At 44.4% G+C, this 20,786-nt stretch overlaps 1 protein-coding gene across 5 annotated transcripts in view; it reads left to right on the top strand.

The window, feature by feature from the left end:
• Positions 1-742: 742 nt before the first annotated feature.
• The window catches only part of DIP2A (disco interacting protein 2 homolog A), a 191,809-nt gene continuing 171,765 nt past the window's right edge, over positions 743-20,786 (top strand). For 3 of the 5 annotated variants that reach the window (XM_034786563.1, XM_034786564.1, XM_034786562.1), the window contains exon 1: positions 752-907. In XM_034786563.1, the coding sequence (XP_034642454.1) occupies positions 811-907 (97 nt within the window). In that variant the 5' untranslated portion in view covers positions 752-810. Of the gene's footprint in view, positions 908-20,786 lie in introns of all 5 variants that reach the window. The other 2 variants (XR_004647764.1, XM_034786565.1) reach the window with 1 other exon arrangement.

The following is a 20,786-nucleotide window of genomic DNA, read 5'->3' as shown; positions in this document are numbered from 1 at the left end:
GCTCTCCCCAGCAGCAATGGCTGCAGCAGCTGTCGGGGGGGGGCGATGCTGTAGGTGATGACAAGACAGCAAGGGTGAGAATCGGGACCGAGGCGGGGGGGGACGGACTAGACGTCTCAGACAAAGCCCCAAGCCCAGGGCCTGTCCCTACGCAAGCGGGACAGCTGGGCCCCCAGGCACGGAACGCAGCGCCCGGGTCCTGTCTAGCTGCGCCGGGAGAGCCCGTCGGGCCGGCACCGGAATGCTCCCGCGCGGGGCCGGGGGACGCAGGGGCTGGGGCCGCCTCAGCCTGGATGGGCGCCGCGAGCGCGGCACCGGGCCCGGCTGTCCGCTTCCCCTGCCAGGGGAGGCCCCGCCCCCGGTTCCGCCCCGCCCCGCCCCTTCGGCCAGGAAGGACGCGCCCGGGGGCGGGGCCTACCCCCACCTCGGCCAGTCACGGGGGCGGGGCTCACTGCGGTTCAACCGCTTCCGGCCCCGGCCCCGCTCTGGGAGACTACACTTCCCGGCATCCTCTCTGTTCCCGGCCGCCGGTGCAGCCGCGGTCCCGGCGCGGGGCAGTCTGGGAGTTGTAGTCCCCACCGACCCTCGTCGCCGCTCTCCCTGCAAGCCCAGCCCCGCCCCTTTCCTTCTCGGAGCCCCGCCCCCGGCTCGCGGCCCCGCCCCCTGCGCAGTGCACGCGTCCGTGGCTGCGGCAGCGGCAGCGGCAGCGGCCGCGCGGTGCGGGGAGGGGAGTGGCCGGCGCTGCGCCTGTCTGGGCCGGGGGCTCCCCTGAGGCGGCAGGCGGCGGGCGGGGTCTCGCGCCAGCCGGACATGGCCGCGGAGCGCGGGGGCTGCTCGCTGGAGGCGCTGCCGCTGCCGCCCGAGGTGCGCGAGAGCCTGGCCGAGCTGGAGCTGGAGCTGTCGGAAGGTGCGAGTCGGGGGGCGAGCCCCGCACCTGAGCGGCGCTGCGGCCCGGCCGGGCCGGGGCGGGGTCCTGGGCTGCCCGCACGCTGGGCCGGGGGGAGGTGAGAGGGCGGCGGCGGGACCCCCGGCTCGGCCCGGCCCCCGTGTCCCGCCCGCAGCGCCGCCGCTTTGGGGCTGGCTCGGGTCCGCCCTGCGACCGGGCCGCTAGCGCCCCGCTGCCCCTGGGAGGCTCCGAGTGCCCAGTGCCGGGCTGGCCGCGCCCGCCCAGCGGCCTGAGAGCCTCGGGAGCCCCGTCGCGGCGTGTCCCGGGAGCGCCGGGCGGGGAGAGCGCCGCGGGCATGCCGGGGTGCTCGGGGCCGAGCCCGCCTGAAAGTGCGGGTCAGACCTGTTCTGCCTCGTGTGCCCGGTGTGCCCTCCAACCCCCAGTGTAGACACACGCCGAAGAGAGGAGCCGGGTTACTTTTCCCCCCGGTTTGGGATGATTGCTGCCCTATACGAGCTTTTGCATTGTGTAGCGAAGTGCCCCAAAGTCGGGCACTATGTGAATTCCTCGTGCAAGTCCCGTAGGGATGGGAAGTGTGGTATGTCTACGGTACTAAGAAGCATTGGTTAGTCATCGGACATTTTATACTATCATTTTATATTCAGTTATTTTGGCTTTAAACAGAAAAGTGACTCTCCATAAGTTCTAGGTGGCCTGACATTAGTTAGTTACACTCAGCAACACAGTGCAATGAGGAAGTCCCATTCCAGCCAATGAGCATAGCTAAAAGTAAAGCCCCCATACCCTTGCACCTCTCCAGAGGCCCTCAAATGGTGTTAATATTTATTTATGTAGTGGTTTCTTTGCTAGAATACTGTCTGGGATACTGGAACGTGGGAAGGCGCTGGGATTCTGCTCAGGGGCTCCTTCTTCTGCACCAACCTTTGGCTAATAGGTGTCTACTAGATTTGACGCTGCTTCTCCCACTCAACTCCTGGTGCTGGAAGAGGGAAAGACCCTTTTCTCTCTCCCACTGTACCGGAGAGCCTCCAGGGAGGTAGTAATGTGTCTGCCATGCTATTCCAATCAAAGCTGCTTGCTGTAAAATGTTCCATCTCCTGACTGCTGTGAAATGTGTGTGTGGTGGTGGTGGTCTCCTAGTTGCCTGGCAGTTATGAGGGGGTGTGGATGTGGGGTTAAGGGTTCTGCCCTACTCTCACTCTTGGGTCCTTCACCATGAATTGCTTCAGGTGCTGCCTCTGGTTCTAGTCATAGTTTTCCAGAGCAGTACCAGCACCTGTGAGTTGCACAGCTGTGTGTAGGTTTCTGAGCAGCATCAGTTGAATTGATCATTTTCATTCTGGTAAGCCTTGATGTACTTATGAGCAACAGCAGAGACTCTGGAGTGATCTGCTTGCTGGAGACTTTGGAAGAAAACATGGCATCAGTTCATTTTTGGAAGGTTTTTTTTAGTAACTATGGTAAGTTGGAAGACTGAGTAGAAGTAGGGATCCTGGTGTCTTGGGCCAGGAAGGCTTTCCAGTTTTTCTGGAGTGTTTATAGACAATGATACATTTTTTTAAGCTAAACACCTGTTCAGCTAAGAAGTGTTAAGTATGTGAAGCTGAGAGCATTGCTGTTTTTACAACCTGTCAACTTGAACTGAATGCATTGTGCATTCTTTTAAATTGTCATTAGCACGTTCGGTAAAATTGTAATTCTTTTAATTTTGCATGTGTTTTTTTTACCTTCTTTGTGATACAAGTCATCCCTCTGTTCTTAGCCATGACTACACTTTGGCTTTTAATCACCATCTGTAAAATGGGTATAATACTTCCTTTCTTACAGCCTTTATCTTGTCTGTTTAGATTGAAAGCTCTTAAGGGCAAGAAGGGTCTGCATTATGTATTTCTATAGCGCCTAGTACAGTTGGGCCCTGATACCAATTGGGGTGTCTATGTGCTACTGCAGTGGTTCTCAAACTTTTTTTTTCACGGACCACTTAATGATCTTTCCAAATATTGCTTGTACCATTAGCTAACTATTGTAAAGCGCTTTGGATAAAAACGCTATATATAAAAAGCTTAATAATAATTAATGTTTTTCGTTCTACAAATAAAAGCACACAACTCATATTTTAATATCCGTAGTCTTACCTTTCTAATGCGATGGATGTGCGCGCTCTCCCCTGCCGCGGTAGCCCGTGAGCTGGGGCTGGGAAGGAGGGCTGTCTCTCCCTGGCAGCCGCAGCCCTGGAGCTGGGGAAAGTTGCCTCTTTCTCTCTGCGCCGCAGCCCTGCATGTCCCAAATTCCCCCCCACCCCCTGTTCTCACCCCACTTTCCCTTCCCACCTACCCCATGCCCCAAGGCCATTACCTCACCTTACATGTGCGTCTTCTCCAGGGTCCAGGCACCTAATTAGTGAAGCCACACCTGCACGGCTCCACTAATTAGATGAGTGGCCCTTCATTCTCTCATGTGCGACTGCCCTGGCGCACACTTTAGAGGGAATTATCCGCAGACCCCCTGAATGGAGCTGGCGGACCACATTTTGAGAACCTCTGTGCCACTGTAATACAAATCATTAATATCATCAATCTCTTAGTTGAGTTGGAAGGAGAAATAAATTATGGCAAGACATTAATTTTAATTTGTCTAAAATTGATACAATTTTCGTGTTTTACACCTCTGTAGTTGTGAAGACTTTGGTTGTGATTGGTATTTGTGGGAAATGTTATCCGCTCTTGCTCTTTTACCGAGTGTAGATGTCACATTCACAGTCATGTTGAACGTTGATGATTTGGGAGATCTGTTGTATGCTGTGGGGCAATATGACAGCAATACAGTCATAAAGATTACATGTTGTGTAAGTACATTTAACTGAGAATTGTCAGTTGGCCATAATTTTTTATACAACATATTCCAGTAGAACAGGTACAGTAGAACCTCAGAGTTACAGAGACCTCGGGAATGAAGGTTGTCCATAACTCTGGAATGTTCGTAACTCTGAACAGAGCACAGTTCAGGTTCCAGATCCAGCGACACTCCAGGCCTGGATTCAGCAGCCGCTGGCCTCCCTACTCAGCCCCGGCTGGTCCCTCTGCTGGCAGGGGTGTGTGTGTGTGTGTGTGTGTGTGTGTCTCAACAGCTCGTCCCCCATGTGCGGGGAGGGGGAATGAGGGGTCAAAGCTGCGTAGACCCCAGCACTGTTCCTGTTCTGCAGGCTCCAACTGTCTGGGGCTGGCAGCCCCAGTGCCTTGCTGTAAGTGGTTGCCCTGGGGGTGGGGTGTGGACAGGCCGCCCAGATGTACCTACCTTTAAGATGCAAGACAGGCACATTACAGTACTCGCTTTTTTTTTAATCTCCGCTGCTGCCTGGTTGGTTACTTCCAGTTCCCCACGGTGTCCGGTTGATTGGTCAGTCCGTAACTCTGGTGTTTGTATCTTTGAGGTTCTACTGTAATAAACATGTTCTGAAAATACTTTTATTCTTTTTGCAGTACTATAGTCATTGGAAGGATGCTGAACCTAAACAACAGTTTAATGTAACATTTCCCTAAGTTAACACCCACTTTTCATTTATTAAGAATAGTTAGGCTTGGCAAAATTCAATTTTTATTTTATTTCGATGGACAATATGATGTTTACTTCTAAGCATTTTAAAACCTTTATTAATTTTAAATATTAAGTTGCCCAAAATTATGGGTTTTAAGCATTTTTATTTTTATCTATTTAAATTTTCACAATTGTGGGAAATTAGAGGGGTCGTCAGACCATAATTTAATGACTAGACAGTGAGATTCAAAAAGTTAACGCTCCATAACGGTTAACCACAAATTGTCAGCATCACATGTCAAAATATACAAAGTATCCTTAAATCAAACTCATAAGTTCTCAAGCAGCATTTTTCTCTTTCCCTCTCTGTACATTTCGATTATCACCAATGTAACAGTTTCTTCGTCTGTGCGCGTTTATGGTGAAATCAACATTTACTGATTAAAAACTGAATCCTTCAAACCTTAATAATAGTTGTCAGTAGTTTCTTGAATGCATATGCAGTTAACTCCTACGGTCTAGTCTGGTTTACGTACATCATAATTGACATTTCTAAAAATTAATTCTAGAATTGATTTAATAAGAAAGACACTCCATGGTTGGTTCAATATGGAATATTTGGGTTATTTTTTTAAAATAGAAAAGACTGTACTTTGTAGATGTTACAATATTATTTGAATTGCGACCATTGTACTGACAGCATGAGAATAGTGATTAGAGATGGAAGTACAAGGCACGGTTGTATAGAATGAGGTAATACATTTGTAATCAAATGTTTTAATTTTGCTTACATAACCTACTAAGCTGGTATGCTTGATTTTGTAGCTGCACTTACTAAATTAGTATTACAAAATGGAGCTGTGTTGGCTTCTGTTCTGAAATACCTAACAAAAATAGGACAGTGACTGTTAAAATTGAGTCCTCTTATATTATGCACCACTTAACTTTTTAAAAGTCACAAATAGGAATGATACGTAACTCTGTTTTTCACTAATTTATGGTGGTTTGAAATTACAATTAATTTCTTCCAAGAATATGTGCATATATTTATGTATTTCCTCTTGTTTGCATATACCATTTATTTAATCAATTTCATATGAAGATGGCTCAACAAATCAGATTTTCTCCTGTTTTTCAACAAGACATTACTACAGTGGGTCCTGTGGAAATGCTGATAACTTTTACAGTGTGAGGAGAAATGAAAGGAGAAATGAAAAGAGGTTTTTAAGGTCAGGCTCGACAAAACCCTGGCTGGGATGATTTAGTTGAGAATTGGTCCTGCTTTGAGCAGGGGGTTGGACTAGATGACCTTCTGAGGTCCCTTCCAACCCTGATACTCTATTCTATATTCTATTCTATGAGACTAATAACATCACTATTAAATATTTGTCCATTAAAAGGCCACTCTAAATAGGCAAATTCTATTTTATATGCAAAAGTTAAATAAAATTGTAGATGTTAGGAACAAGATTTATTATAGAAATCTGAAGTTGTAAAAGGTGAGAACCCACTTTTCAATTTTTTCAGTGCTTATAAGTAAGGCCCTACCGATTTCACAGCCATGAAAAACACGTCACTGACCATGAAATAAGGCCTTCCCCATGAAATCCGATCTCCCCTTGTTCCTAGGAGCTCCCTAGCAGGGCTGGGGAGGGACAGGACTTGTTCATCCCCTGCACAGCTGCTCTGGAGGTTGGGGGGTGGCGGGAGGAGTTCAGACCCACCTCCAGGAACCTCCTGCGGCTGCCTCCTTCAGAGTCCAGCTCTGAAGGCAGCACAGAAGTGAGGGTGGCAAACCTGTGACCCCCCCTACAACAGGTTTGCAATACCCCCCACCCCACGTTTTGGGTCGGGACCCCCAGGTTTACAGCACCCTGGATTTCAGATTTAAACATCTGAAAATGTGAAATTTACCAATTTTCAAATCCTGTGTCTGTGAAATTGACTATAATGGACTGTGAATTTGGTAGGGTCATACTTGTAAGGCTTGAATAACACTTTAAGACTGACAATAACTTCTCCTTTCTGTGGAAAAATGGGGTAGGTGAACTGCAAAGCAAAAAGTTCACTACATTGCTTCTTTGTGATGTGTCAAGGTTTTGTATTTAAACCCTTTTCTCCACTTGTGTTACAAATATCAGGATTACCAGATCCACATTTCCTCTCTATTCTGGAGAACCTTGTCAAGCCATTCTGAGGACAGGAATAGTGTAAGTTGATCTGCAGTTCCCTTTTTCACCAACTGAGGGGAGGGGGAGTGTGGATTTTAGACTGTAAAACTGGATATCTTTCAGCCTCAGTTATGGCAAGCGAGAAGGAGATGCAGCTAGGGTTTGGGCCTTGGATATCATTATTCATGTCCTCCAAATATTTTGTCAGGGTCATTCAGCAAAAAGGGGGAAAGGAGGCCCTGATAGTCTTGTCAGTTAATTTTTTTAAAGTTCAAGGCTATTTTTATATACTGTAAAACAGCACTAAAGATTACAAAACAATTTTTTGTTTTTGCTCCGAAATTCACTTTTAAAGCCCTCTGCTGGAGGTGCTGAAACTGTTGGGATTATGTAGAACGTTTAAAAAATATTATTTTAAAAAACTAGTGGAAGTTGATGACATTTTGTTTCTTGTTGGGTTTTTAATACAAACAGTGGTTTTATGACCAAGCATACCAATATGCTAACACGGTGTACTGCTCTGGAAGTCTGTGCACACACTAAAGGAATAGTACATTATATATCTGAAGATACGTATTTAATGAATTTTTATTTAATTACTGCTACTGTATATTTAAAAGCTCTGCCTCTATATAGTAATCTCTTATTTTCTTTCACGCTTACAAAAAACAAAAACAAACAAAAACGACTAGAGGAATCTGATTTCCACCCTTCCCAGAGCCTTTTATATTTCCCTGGTTTCCCTCGTATCATCTTCTGCTATAACTTTTTATGACAGATACTTCCTCATAGAAACTCTCTGCCCACATTGATAATGGTCTTCCAGCAACAACCTTGCTACTTGGATGGGAAAGAAAAGCTTTGAGGCTCTCAAAACCTTACTCTAGAAGAAGCAGTGTTGGAATTCCCAGACCATCTGCTAGAGATGTCTTTTGGGAAGTGTCAGGCAGCCCCTTTCCACTACTTGCAGCAGCTTCGCTCCTTCCTGGATACAAGAGATCTGGAAGTGGGTTATTTTTTGCTGATCTCAGGCATTGCCTACACTGGAGAAATACATGGAGATAAACATTGTTTCCTCAATCAAAAAAATTAATCTTCCTTCACAGCCAGGTGTGTCAGTTGATTGTTGGGGTGACAACATTCAGTGGCGGAGGCAAAACACCTATAGTTTATACATGGGTGCACCCTGTTGGAATAATTTGTGGGTTGTTGTCTTTGACAGCTGTTAGAGCTGACAAACTTCCTATAGTCATTATGTGTGATTTCAGGTGAGTTCAATTTCTCTTTCTAAAAATCTGTGGTCATTTGAATTTTTATTTTTTCTGTGATGTTACATGAGGGTACTGTAGTTTGTTTCTAGTAGATGTAAGTTCCTTGGGAGACCACTGTGTGTGTGTGGCGTGGGGGGGGGATATGGCCATGTTATCAGCATGCAAGTAAGAGTTATCTCTGTATTTTGCAGAGAAAGGTGTGGGTTTTGGGAACTTCTCTAGCACAATTATGGCATCCCTGATGTAGATGTTGAAAAGGGTAGACAGATTATTTATTCTGTTCTTTCTGACATGCATGACTCAATGCATATTAATATGTTTTCAAGTAATGTTTATTTCTGGAATGTAGCAATTATTTCTGAAGTCTGCATATTCATTCTTTGTTTATAATTGGCATCTGATGTATTGAAACCAGTATACATTTATAAATATAGACAAAAAACAAGTGAATAAACTTCTACTGTAACAAGGGTTCACCCGTGAAATTTAGCGCTTGAATGCATAATTCAACTTGGTTTGTATTTTATTGGCAATCTAGTAAGAATTTATTGTAATGAGACTACTAGCAAAGCAGTAGTATCTCTCGTGAACTGTTGCCTTGTGTATATTAGTCTGCTTTAAAATACAAAACCCTCACTACAAAACTTTTTGTGCTGTAAGAGGTTCCTCTTGCAAGATATAACGTTAATTTAATAATTCTCCAAGACGCTCTTGGTTATGAAGTTTACTTGTGTTTTTTTTTCACTAGATTATACTGGCTGTGACTTTGCCTAAATCATGTAAATGAAGTTGCTATTGCTTACCATTTCCTCATTAGTATAGTTTTAAAACACATTTACTAATAAATGTAATACTAGTGAATGTGAGAGACTATTCAAACTTGAGAGGCAAGTGTGTTGTGCAAGCTGCCAAAGAGCCTGAAACTTAAACTGCCACATCCCTGTTGTTCAAGTCCTGGGCGCCTCAAACAGAAACTGCCATTTGTGCGGTGGTGATTGCGGGGTTGCCAAATGCCCACTGGGACTGGATGAGACTGTTAAACGTGTCTCTACATGTTATACCTCATTCAGCTTTCCACCGATGACTGGCTAGGGCACTTCACCATGTAGTCCCCTCAACTCCTGTTAGTAGTTAAAATACAATGCACCCACATGGTTTGAGCATTGGCCTGCTAAACCCAGGGTTGTGAGTTCAATCCTTGAGGTGGCCATTTACAGATCTGGGGCAAAATCAGTACTTGGTCCTGCTAGTGAAGGCAGGGCGCTGGACTCAATGACCTTTCAAGATCCCTTCCAGTTCTAGGAGATGGGATATCTCCATTTAAAAAAAAAAAAAAATGTGGGTCAATGAGAGACACACAGAAACATGGCTTTTCTGAAAGAGTAAAAATTGGCAACAAAATATTGAAATCAGGAGTGCGCAGTAAGGACAGAATAAGGGGAAATCCTAATACTGTCAGACACAGACAAGCTTTACAGTAAGTATTTTCAAGATTGCGCTAGTTTATCATGTTTCGCTTTCTGTCTTATGAAGATATGTGCTTCTGTTGGAGCGGAATTAATGCAGTAGTTTTTTAATTTAACATTTCCAGAAATTAAGCAAAATTACACCACTTTTTAAAATGCAAATAAGACAGTCGTTAAATATTGTCCCCTCCAGCCCTATCAGTTCAAGTTTCTCCCTTTGTGGTTAGGTTTCTGTTTTGTGTTTGCCTGACAGCAGCCTTTTGGGTCAGATCTTCTGGGAGAGAACACCTCTGTACAAAACCTTTTTGACTGAAACCTTTGAGTAGGTGTAAGGCTTCAGACACCCTTTCACCATTGCTTACCTCTCCATAGTGGTTATGGTTGCTTATTGAGGAAAAGGAAAACTTCAACCTCTGAAGTGCGCCGCTAACTCTTTACCATTTTCCAGAATTTCAGAGTCCACCATTTTTGACTGACTCTGACAGCACCACCAGTCGTAACTCTGAACAAAATCCAGGGAGTAACGAGAAGTTCAAAACTCCCCTCAGAAACTATAGAAATTATATCTTGGGTAGAGAAGAAAGACGCCTTCTAAAGATAATTCAAAGTAAAGGGTGCACTCAAGAAGAGGAAGAGTGAGCCATGGTTCTTCTGAGTGATCGTCCGCACAGATTCCTGTCTTGGTGCATGGCTAGCCAAAAAAGAACAGAGTCTCGAGTGCACGGGACGCATGTTTGCCAAGAGGGGAATAGGTGTGGACAATCACCCGAAGAGCCTTGGCTCGCTGTCTTCTGTTGAGGCCATGTTTATGCACTAGGTACCCTGGTTCTCACCCCCCAGGGCACAAAGGTAGAGAGGGCCCAAGCACTACTCAGTTCCTTTTTACCACTCATGACTGCAAGGCTGGACCCCTGACAGTGTCTGCTGCTCTTGTGCAGTGTGCGGTTTAATTTATTAGATTGGTATAGTAGTGTGTAGTTTTAGTTTTCCTTTTGCCGGTTGACATCTAAATAAAATAAAATGTTTCATAGTTAACTTCTGCCATGATTCTAATACTCCCTGTGTGGGTGTGTATGTATGTCTCTAGGCTAATTGAAAATTAAACTAAGTCACCATGTGACTCTGCTGTGCCAATCAACAATGGACACTTTAGGTGCCTCATATGTCTTGGAGGGATGCATTCTGGAATGTAGTTCCATGTGCTATTCTTTCTCTAAGTCAGTGGTCCCCAACCTCTTTCGTCTGGCGGGCACCAGACAACGAGCCATGGAGGACCGTGGCAGCGGACGAGCATCCGCCGAAATGCCGCCAACAAGCAGCAACGTCAACAGGCGTCGCCGCCGACAAGCAGCGTTATCCAGAGGTGTCGCCGCCGAAAATCTGTGGCATTTTGGCGGCAACACCTCTGGATGACTCTGCTTGTCGACTGCATTTCGGCGGATGCTCGTCCGCTGGCCAGTACGCAGGCGCACTTAGACGCCCCGGTGGGCGCCATGGCACCCACGGGCACCACGTTGGGGACCCCTGCTCTAAGTGCACCCAGAGAGCACGGGAGGTGAGGCTGAAAGTTTTCCTGCCAGAGAAGTTGATGCAAGTCTCCTCAGACTCTGGCAGATCTTTGGCAAAGCTTCAATCTGTGGGTCAGTCCATCTGCCTCAGTGCCCCAGCGAGCCACAACTCCCTTCTGAGCTCTTGAGCTGCTTCCTCTGAGGCCTCATTCATCTGCCACTGGGTCAGCATTGGTGTGTCTCGGGCAGGAAGGCAAGGTGTTCCAGAGATCCCCATTCCAAGTACCTTCCCTGGCCCGTAGCATGGGGCACGAGTCACCATAACACTTGGACTTGGTCAGTGAAGGATAATAAGATGAGAGGACTCATTCCAGTATCTCTGTACTGATGTCTGAGGCAGCTCAAGCTGTACTGTCTTAAGCCTAGGAACCGCTGTACTGACCGTGACAGAGTACCTTGGTGCCCAGCACTTCTGCACTGACTACATCCATCACCATGGTACTGACTGTGTCCTTGATATCTGAGTCGTCAGTGCTGACCTACTTGCCTCGCCAGAGGAGTGTCCTGCATACAAACCTCCCCAGTTCACAGGCATAGTACGCCTGATAGGACTGCCCCTCTGTTAGAGGAGCTATGTTTCTTTCTTTTCCTTCTCCCTAAACAAAGCAGGGAATAATCTCCTACTTGTCCTCCATCTCTCCCCTGGTAGGTATGTCATTGGCAGTCAGGGAGAGACTTCAGAGAAGAATTGGTTAGGGATGCGAGGAAGAGGCAAAGACCTTCATAGAGATCACCCCACCTGGTATCCCTCCATGTGTCCTTTGCTGCAGTGTCCATATTCGCCCTGGCCATGCTAGACCCCCTGCACTGTTCAGCTGTTCCCTCCTCCAGGAAGCCAGTCTGCTGTGCTGTGTCTGGGCACAGGAGAGATTCACCCTTCCCAGACAGCTCAGCTCCATCCACAGCTGCTGCAGAGGCAAGAGAAGGAGACTGGAGAGGAGCAGTATTCTCTAAAGCAGGAACATCTGGCTGTAGTATCCTCTGCAGATGAAATCAAGGTTTTCCAAGACTTAATAAAAATGCATAGCAGAAACCGTGTATATTCCCCTTGAATACAAGAGAAACAGGTAGTTTGGGGCATACTTCCTTCTGCAACTCCAGGGAGATTAGCCATGCTGCTCAGGGACAGTCTGTTGGACCTTCCAAATCCACCTGCTCCTGTCTCTGCCACCTCCAAGAGAATGGCCAGAAGCCAGCAAGTCCCTGCAAAGGGGTTTGAATATTTTTATTGACATCCTGCACCTGCCTCTCCGGTTGTGCAAGCAGTGCAGCAGAGGACAAAGCAGCAAGGTTCCCTGAAATCACAAACCGGGAAAAGCATCCCAGAAAATTGCATCTTTTTGGCTGAAAGATCTATTCATGCATGAGTCTGCAAACGAGAGTAGCAAAGTATCAACTGCCGTTCTTTACATTTGATTTCTTGAACTGGTACAAACTGTCTAATCTTGTGGGTTAGCTGCTCAGGGAGCGCCAAGAACGGAACTCTTTCATGCCTGAGGGCCAACTGACAGCCTAGAACATCTCTGCAGGCTGTTCTGGAAGTGTCTGACTTGGTGCCACATAGAGTGGCCATTGCAATAGCAATGCGGAGGTCATCATGGCTCCAGTCCTCAGCTTTCCCTAAGGAGGTCCAGACAGGTAACAATTGAGGACCTCCTTTTGAGGGCAGTGACCTCTTTAGCTGTACAGTGGCGCTGTGGAGGCATTCTGTGCCCTAAAAGATTCAAGGGCAACTTTGTTCCAACTCCAGAAAGAAAAGCAGTCAAGACAAACAGGCATATCTCAGGCCCCTTGACTCACTTATGTTCGGTGATTGAAGGAGAAGGAAAGATTCACTAGAGGTAATGCACTGCAATATCCTTGGCTGCACCCACAATCTGCGGCTTGGAGTAGACAGCAGTTCCTTGAGATTGTAAGTAAGGGGTATCCCATCCAGTCCCTTCCAATACCCTCCCTGATCCATTCTCCTGAGAGACGGTGAAAGCAGGAGGTTGACTTCCTTTTGCAACTGGGGAACAAGGTGCCCTTGAACTTCAGGGACAGAGGCTTTTTATTCCCACTGCTTAGTCCCAAAGAAGAAAGGTGGTTGAGACCCATCCTCTGTCTTCATCATCTCAACACCCTCATCCACTGTTTCAAATTCGGAATGGTGACCCTAGCTTCTGTAAACCCTTAATTAGATCCTATGAACTGGTTTGTAGCTCTCTGCAAGATGCCTATTTTCACATCTACATACATCTAGCTCACAGAAAATACCTGAGAATTCTGGTAGGAATATCATGCTGCCAGTACAGAGTCCTCCCCTTTGGCCTCTCCACAGCTCCAGGGATTTTCACTGAATGTCCAGTAGTAGTGGCAGTTCTTCTGAGGAGACAAGGAATCCAAGTACATCACTGTCTAGACTGGCTAATTGGAGGGGGATCACCATGATAGATGACCAACTCAGTACAAACAGTCCTAAAACTTTTCACCTCATGAGGTCTTGAAGTCAGTACAGAGAAATCCACATCAACTTTTGCTCAGCAGGAGTGGAATCTGTATGGGAAACATCCCTCAAACCATAATTACTCTATGGTAAGTAATCATTTTATCTTGTGCTGGACACCCAGTGACCCAGAAGGCGCATTTTGTGGGACGTAATAATCAGATACGGTGCACCTGTAGACAACACTAGATCTATTGAAGAAAGGCCCTTTTCTTCCTGATGTGGGCAATTGACAAGTGATTGCCTGGCATTAAAGAGAGGAAAGAAGTCGCCATTAGACTTTTTGATAGAATTCTATCTGGATACCAGCAGTATAACACACAGTTCTGTTCATTTACCTGTTCATGTTTCCACTTCTCATGTGAGAGCAACAGTTGGAAGGATATAAAAGTTCTGGTGACCTTGGCAATACTAGAGTTTTTCCATGAAGTTTTGGATAGGGTTCTACAACCAAGTGCCCTATAAAGAGAGGTACCAACTCTAGTGGCATTCTACTGAGTATCTTCAGGTGTCAATTATCAGAATGTTTAATAGCCAAGCCTGTTGTGAGTCTGAGTTACACAAGAGATCTCTCGTCTAGTTTCTGTGACCTCGAGGCAGCATGCAGCTAATCCCTGATATCTACCTCTCCATTTCCATTTGTTCCTCAAGGCCTGTTTTTCTACTAGACACTATCTCTGGAAAAATAGGTCTTGGAATTAGCACCTCTTTCTATACAAGGACTATCACTACACTTCATACGAGGGCAAGATTGCCCTTAGAACTCCAGAAATCTTTCTGCTCACAGTAAACTCATCTTCTCAGGCTTCTCAGGAGAGAGATCTATCATTTTGCCAAGATTCTGAGCATCTTTTGCAAAGATTGTGGCAAACTGAACTTCTGCAGAGAGAGAACAAATACTTCATGCATGTGTAATGTATGCACACCGATTGTACCTTGTTCTATCCAAAATGCTAGGGCTTTACGGGCTTCAAAGCTTTTGTAGCTGTGATGTTAAAATCCTATATTGCCTGGCATACTAGGCTTCTGGGAAACCATTCCATGAAGGAACTGAGGTGTCCTCCATAAGGTGTATCATGGCAGAAAGTGTCTTGGCCTCATTGGAGAAAATTTGAAGAACAACATTGTGATGCCAATATGCATTTATCAAACTCTGCCAAGTAGGTTTCTATGCCTCTGCAGAGGCATCTTTTGTAGGAAAGTGCTATTTGGTCTTGTCTACACTTTAAGGGTTTTGCTGGCATAGTTAAATTAGTGTATGTGTAGCTATATTGATATAACAGTGCTTATACTGGTATAGAGTAGTGGTTTGCAACCAGGGTACCCGTGATGGGCAGCCTGAGGCCTTCTAGGAGGTACATCAGTGGTGGGCAACCTGCAGTGAATCGCAGCCACTGGGAACTGCGGGCGGCTGTGCCTACGGACGATCAATGTAAACAAACTGCCTCGTGGCCCACCAGCGGTTTACCCTGATGGGCCGCAGGTTGTCCACCACTGGGGTACATAAACTCATCTAGATGTTTCCCTAGTTTTACAACAAGCTACATAAAAAGCACTAGTGAAGTCAGTACAAACTCAGATTTCGTACAGACAATGACTTGTTTATACAGCTCTATATACTGAAATGTAAGTACAATATTTTTATTCCAATCCGTTAATTTTATTATGGTAAAAATGAGAAAAGAAGCTATTTTTCAGTAATAGTGTGCTGTGACACTTTTTTGTGTTTTTGTTTGATTCTGTAAGGAAGTAGTTTTTAAGTGAGATGTTACTTGGGGGTACGCAAGACAAATCAGACTTCTGAAAGGGGTTGTAACATGATGCTCCATATACTTTATAGAAATATGCTTAAAATATGAATGTGGCATAACTAAGATGTTTTATGCAAGATGGGCCTTGTAATATATCATTGGAAAGGTTATGATTTGCTGAATATAATTATCCTATTTGTATGCATGTATCATTTATTTATCTGAAGTTAGAAATATGGACTGTGTAACAATTACAACTGTGTGTGTACTTGGGAAACGCCAAGACAGTAGGCCATTAGGCTGAATGAGCCATTAGAAAGAATAAGAAGACTTGGAAGATACTAATCGCTCTCCTTCCTGAGAAGCTTCCTGGGTTGCTACTTTGACATTACAAGGTTAGGTGCTGGAAACACCTATGGAACAAGGACAAAGGGAAAGGGGGAGGAGTACTGATTTGAACCCAGGCTGAAAAGGGTTCTGGTCTGTCACTAAGATACCTGAAGATTTAAGCTGCAACCGGGGGTAGCTAACCTTCAAGAATTTCTGCAGCTTGCCCAAAAACAACATTTAGGGTGAGAAATTACTACTTGTAACCAGTTTCTTTAAGATCTTTAAGCTTAGTATGCGTGTTTTGTTTTTCCAAGGAAATGAAAAATCATCATAAAGAAACAAAAAAGAGTACAAACCTATTTTTTAAACTGTTTATAGGTCAGTTTTTAACCAAGTGTTATCTGGAAATTGTTGAGACGCAGTAAACATTGAATTCAACCCGGTCTTAGTCATTTTTCAGAGTACAACTCGACTTTATGGTTGAGAGGTGAGCTGATGTTCAGCTAATTATTTTGAAATGGGACAAAATTCCAGTACTGATGTAACTGATTTATGGGAAATTCAGATGACAGATTCATCTTTTAAGGAAGCAGGAATCTCTGTGGTTAGGGACAAATGTAAAGGCTAAATATGAATCAAATTAACTAACAGTGTAGGACTTCCCACCTAGTTGTGTAGTTCCTGGATGGTTGGTGGAAATTAAAGATCCTTTCTTGAGCACAGACCCTGGAACTGCTGAAAAGTTTGATCCTTTCATCACTGTGGCAGGTTGGATCTATCCTCTGAAACGGATCTTTCTGCTGGTTCATTTTTTCTTGCAGATGTAGCCTTCAGAAATGATAGCTAAGCATTTTTCTGTTCATGGTAAGGGAATTAAGTGCATTCCTGACATCCCTCCCCCCACACCACCCCACCACCCCTTTTTTTTTTAAAGCAAAAGTAGGTGATAACCTGGTAATTTAAACATATACTGGGAGGGGAAGATCCATGAGTAAGCTAAGCCCTACCTGTTCCCTTGTGATTCTAGTTTAGTCATTAATGTGGAAGTTAAAGCACCATATCAAGTGATTGAATAAAGCCCTGTTGGAGCACAGCAAAAACTGGCTCTGGTATAATGGAAGACAGCTTCAGCCAGTAGAGATAAGTAAACTTATTGGTACCTGAAGACACCAATTTATAGTTAACTTCAGTAGCTTTTAAATTGCCAGCAAAATATTTGAGGGCCAAGTACTTATAAGCTTGCACATATGCTTGGTTACACAATTAGGCAGTTCGTTATATTCCATAACTCTCATAACGTAGGAAGGCCAATCACTTAATAGATGCCTTTGCATCTTTCTTGATGCTTTTACAGAATTGTGGTAAATGTTTGAGGGTTGTATCCATTTCATCAAAGGTTTCTAATGATGAAACATTTTAATGCTGGGATTTTGGGTATTGCTGAGACTAAAGTTTTATTGTATCTGCAGGGACTATTGCACAAATTGAGGAACATTATTACGAGACGTAAATGTGGATATGGCACATTCCTGTGTGACAGGTTGATTATATTAGAATACACTGAGCTCCTAAACATGACTTGAAAATTTACCAGAAATCTTAATGGCCAAAGGTAGATAAATATACACTTTCCCCATCCTTCTCCCTTCCTCTTGGCTGCCATAGGGGGATTAAGGATGGTGGAGAAAGATTGATCAGTACCCTGCCCAATCCCCACTACTTAGGGGGATCTTTATGAATAACATAAATATCTGCCTCTCGTTCCCTAAGCAGGTGCAGAATGTAATTAACATGATTCTCGACAGTTTTACTGCTTTTCATAGGCTTCTGAATCTTAGTAGAATCTTGTCAGCTTCCCTACTACTCCTGCTTGGCAAACTGTGGGTGGTAGGTGGAAGTGGTCTGCTGGATTTAGCTTCCAAATGAGATCTTCACAGCCTCATGGACTAGAAATCTCTTTAAACAATGGTTTAAGTTCAGCAGATACAAGTGATTTAAGATCTGCTGTGCAGAAGGTACAATAGATAATTTAGAGATTGAAAATGCAGTGAAAACATGAAGAAATAACCTTCAGAGGGTCTACTATTGAGATATATGCAAATGCTTTATTCACTATACTAAACAGATTTGGGAATTCAAGTGTTTGGTCACAAGATGGGAGCTCATATTGTTCAATCAATGGAAAAAGGAAAAATTATTCAAAAAATGGAATTGTTCTGGTTACAGAGTTCAGAACTGTCCATAGTTCACGTCAACATCCACATTTAAATTTCCTGAATCGGTAATCTGAAATAAATGGATTATTTCCTAAACTAAAGTCTTTGCAACTTGTTTTTAGCTCATACTCTGCTTCCTTCCCCAAAATTGAAGAGTTCTGTGTAGCTCAAACACTTGTACCTTCCACTGTCAGAAGTTGGTCCAGTAAAAGATATTACCTCACCTACCTTCTCTCTCTAAACAAGCTAGGATTTTTTTCCTATATTTCCTACATCTATAAAAAAATCTTAACATGATGTTGGAAGTTAGAACAGAAATCCAAAACTAATATTCACAGCTTCATATTGTAAGAAGAATACCCTTGTTTTCCCCTATCAATGCACTGCTTTATTTCTAACTGCTTTGACTCGCAATATAACATGATATCTAAAAGTGCCTTTAGACTAGTATGTAACTTACGTTTCCTCCATGGAGTGGATTTTACTACTGAAAAATTAAAGCAGAAATAGAAAACACAAGTGCAATGCTGTTTTAACACTTTTTTTGCCTCTAAAACTGAGACTTTAGTTGCATAGAGAATTTACTGAAAAGTGGCCATTCCTTTTTTAAAAAGACAGTTTTCATAGGTCTGTGTGCTATTTTGGTCCTGTTCTTTTGATAGCAAGGAATTGTGCACAAACGGTTTCTTCTCGTTTAGATACAATTTAGTAAAGCACTTAAGCCCGTGCCTAAGTTCCATTGACTTTAGAGGGATGTAAGCACATGCTTAGGTGCTTTGCTTTGAAATGAGGCCTTTGTGACAAGAATCACTTTTGAATGTGTGCCTTCCAAGGGGAGCAATAGGGGGCAAAAAACCCTAACTGCCTTCAAGACTGAGCAGGATAAGGTTATGGAGGGGATGGTCTGATGGGACTGTCTGCCATGGCATGTGGTCCATTGGTGACTGCCAGTACTAAAAATCCCCAACAGCTGGAGACAGGACACTAGATGGGGAGTACTCTGAGTTAGTACAAATAAGTATTTCCAGGTATCTTCCTGGTGGATCTTGTCCTCATGCTCAGGGTCTAACTGATGGCCATATTTGGGGTCAGGAAGGAATTTCTCCCCAGGTCAGATTGGCAGAGACCCAGGGGTATTTTCGCCTTTCTCTGCAGCATGGGGCACGGGTCACTTGCAGGCTTAAACTAGTGTAAGTGGTGGATTCTCTGTAATTTAAAGTCTTTAAATCATGATTTGAGGACTTCAGTAACTCAGCCAGAGGCTGTTACAGGAGTGGGAGGGTGAGGTTCTGTGGCCTGCAATGTCCAGGAGGTCAGACTAGATGATCACAATGGTTCCTTCTGACCTTAAAGTCTATGAGACAGGACTTGTCAGATTTAATCTAAACCTAATAGCCATAGCTAAAAGTCAAGTCCACTGTAGTTTACCGGAATAAGGTAGTTGTACACTGTAAATGTACTGGATTTAATTGTAAGATCAGTCCATTTTCTATTTAATATTTTTTTAAGATAGCTCACTGGTAGGGCCAACCAAATAGCAGAAAAAAAGTTCAGTATATTTTCTTAAAATTACATAGGTTATTTGTCAAATATATTTGCAAAATATGATTTTACCAGGTATAGTTAGTCACATACCACAAATATTTATTGAATCAATCATAGCCAAACATCATTGACCAGCCAGAAACTGTTTGGGAGGTCCTACTTGCTACTTCTCTTGTTTTCTGGCCTCGTTCCTGGCTTTTTCTTTTTTCCCAATGATACATTCTGGTGTGTACCTTTTCTGGATGTTGTTTTCAGTATCTGTTTTAGTCTTCTCCCTCCCCTTCACACTCTACCACTTTCTCTCCAGAATTGCTACTGCACTTCTAGTTTCTGACTTACTCACAAGTCTTTCTCTATTCATCCCCCACAACTATCCAGTCACCCACTGAAACACCTACTGGCTAAAGCTAATAAAAGACTAATTACAAAAGGTTGAGGATGGATGTTGGGGTGATGGCAGTTGAGAAGCCAGCTCTTTCCTCTCAGCTGCTGCTGCCTGGGTTTCCTGCCAGGGTTCTGTTGCTGGATCCTATTCAGAGGTTTTTTAATGTCTTATGAGCCTTTGGTTAGTAGGTTTCTGATGAATTTTAAGCTCCCTCTTGCTGCTTGGAGAAGACTCATTCTTTTCACTTTCCTATTTCTGCCCAAGAGCCTCTTGGTTCTTAAGAGGAGGCTGTTGGCCTTTCCCTTCTCAGTGTTCTAGAAGGGGTGAAGGAAGTGCTTTACTCTCACTCCTCCGTCTCCATTTTTAAGTCCTGAGTGAATATCTCCATGGCCTACCTCTGCTGCCGCTGTTCTTCATAGCTTTCCCTGCTGAACAGTGGGAATGTGAAACGGATGTGATCTCTGTCAATTTCATGGCTGCTCATAGAAGTGCGTAAGCTTGTGAAGTTCTCTCAAAAATGCACTGGGTTATCAAACAGATACCTTAGATCATTAGCAAGACATAAGCAAATTAGGGTGCAGCTGAGCACTAATTAACTGGTTTAACTAAGCACTGGCGCACTAATTAACTGCACACACTAAAAAAGGGGTCACTGGGCTTTGCTATAGACAAGGGCTTGAAAAAGCTGCACATTCCAGGTGGAAATTTTGTATAGGCAAATTCGCTGAATGAGGTTGAGGAGAGGTTATTCACGCTGTGCAGTAATTGGAGTTCTTTGAGATGTGTCCCTATGCGTGCTCCACTACCCACCCTCCTTCCTTGCTGCTTTGGGATTCCTCTGTGGGACTTTGCAGTGGAGAAGGATCTGAGGGGGGTTGCCCACAAAGCCATGTATAACCTTGTTGCGGGGTGTGAGGAGATGTAGGGTCCATGTGAGGGCTGAATGGGCACTACTACCAAAAATCTCTGTTCAAAGATGCATGAGGTGTAAGTGCACCTGAAGTGGAGTGTCCATAGAGAGACATCTTGAACTCCAGTTACTACACAGGGTGAGTAACCTCTCTGTGCCTTAAGACAAATCACAGCATATACTCAGATATTTATTCTACTTTCCATTTGAAAGAGGTGTTTGTTTAAGCATGTGTTAAGGTCTGAGG

The sequence above is a fragment of the Trachemys scripta genome, chromosome 11 (genome assembly GCF_013100865.1).
Source record: "Trachemys scripta elegans isolate TJP31775 chromosome 11, CAS_Tse_1.0, whole genome shotgun sequence".
Lineage (NCBI taxonomy): Eukaryota > Metazoa > Chordata > Testudines > Emydidae > Trachemys > Trachemys scripta.
The sequence above is the reverse complement of the archived record's forward strand: the minus strand, read 5'-3'. Positions and strand labels throughout refer to the sequence as shown.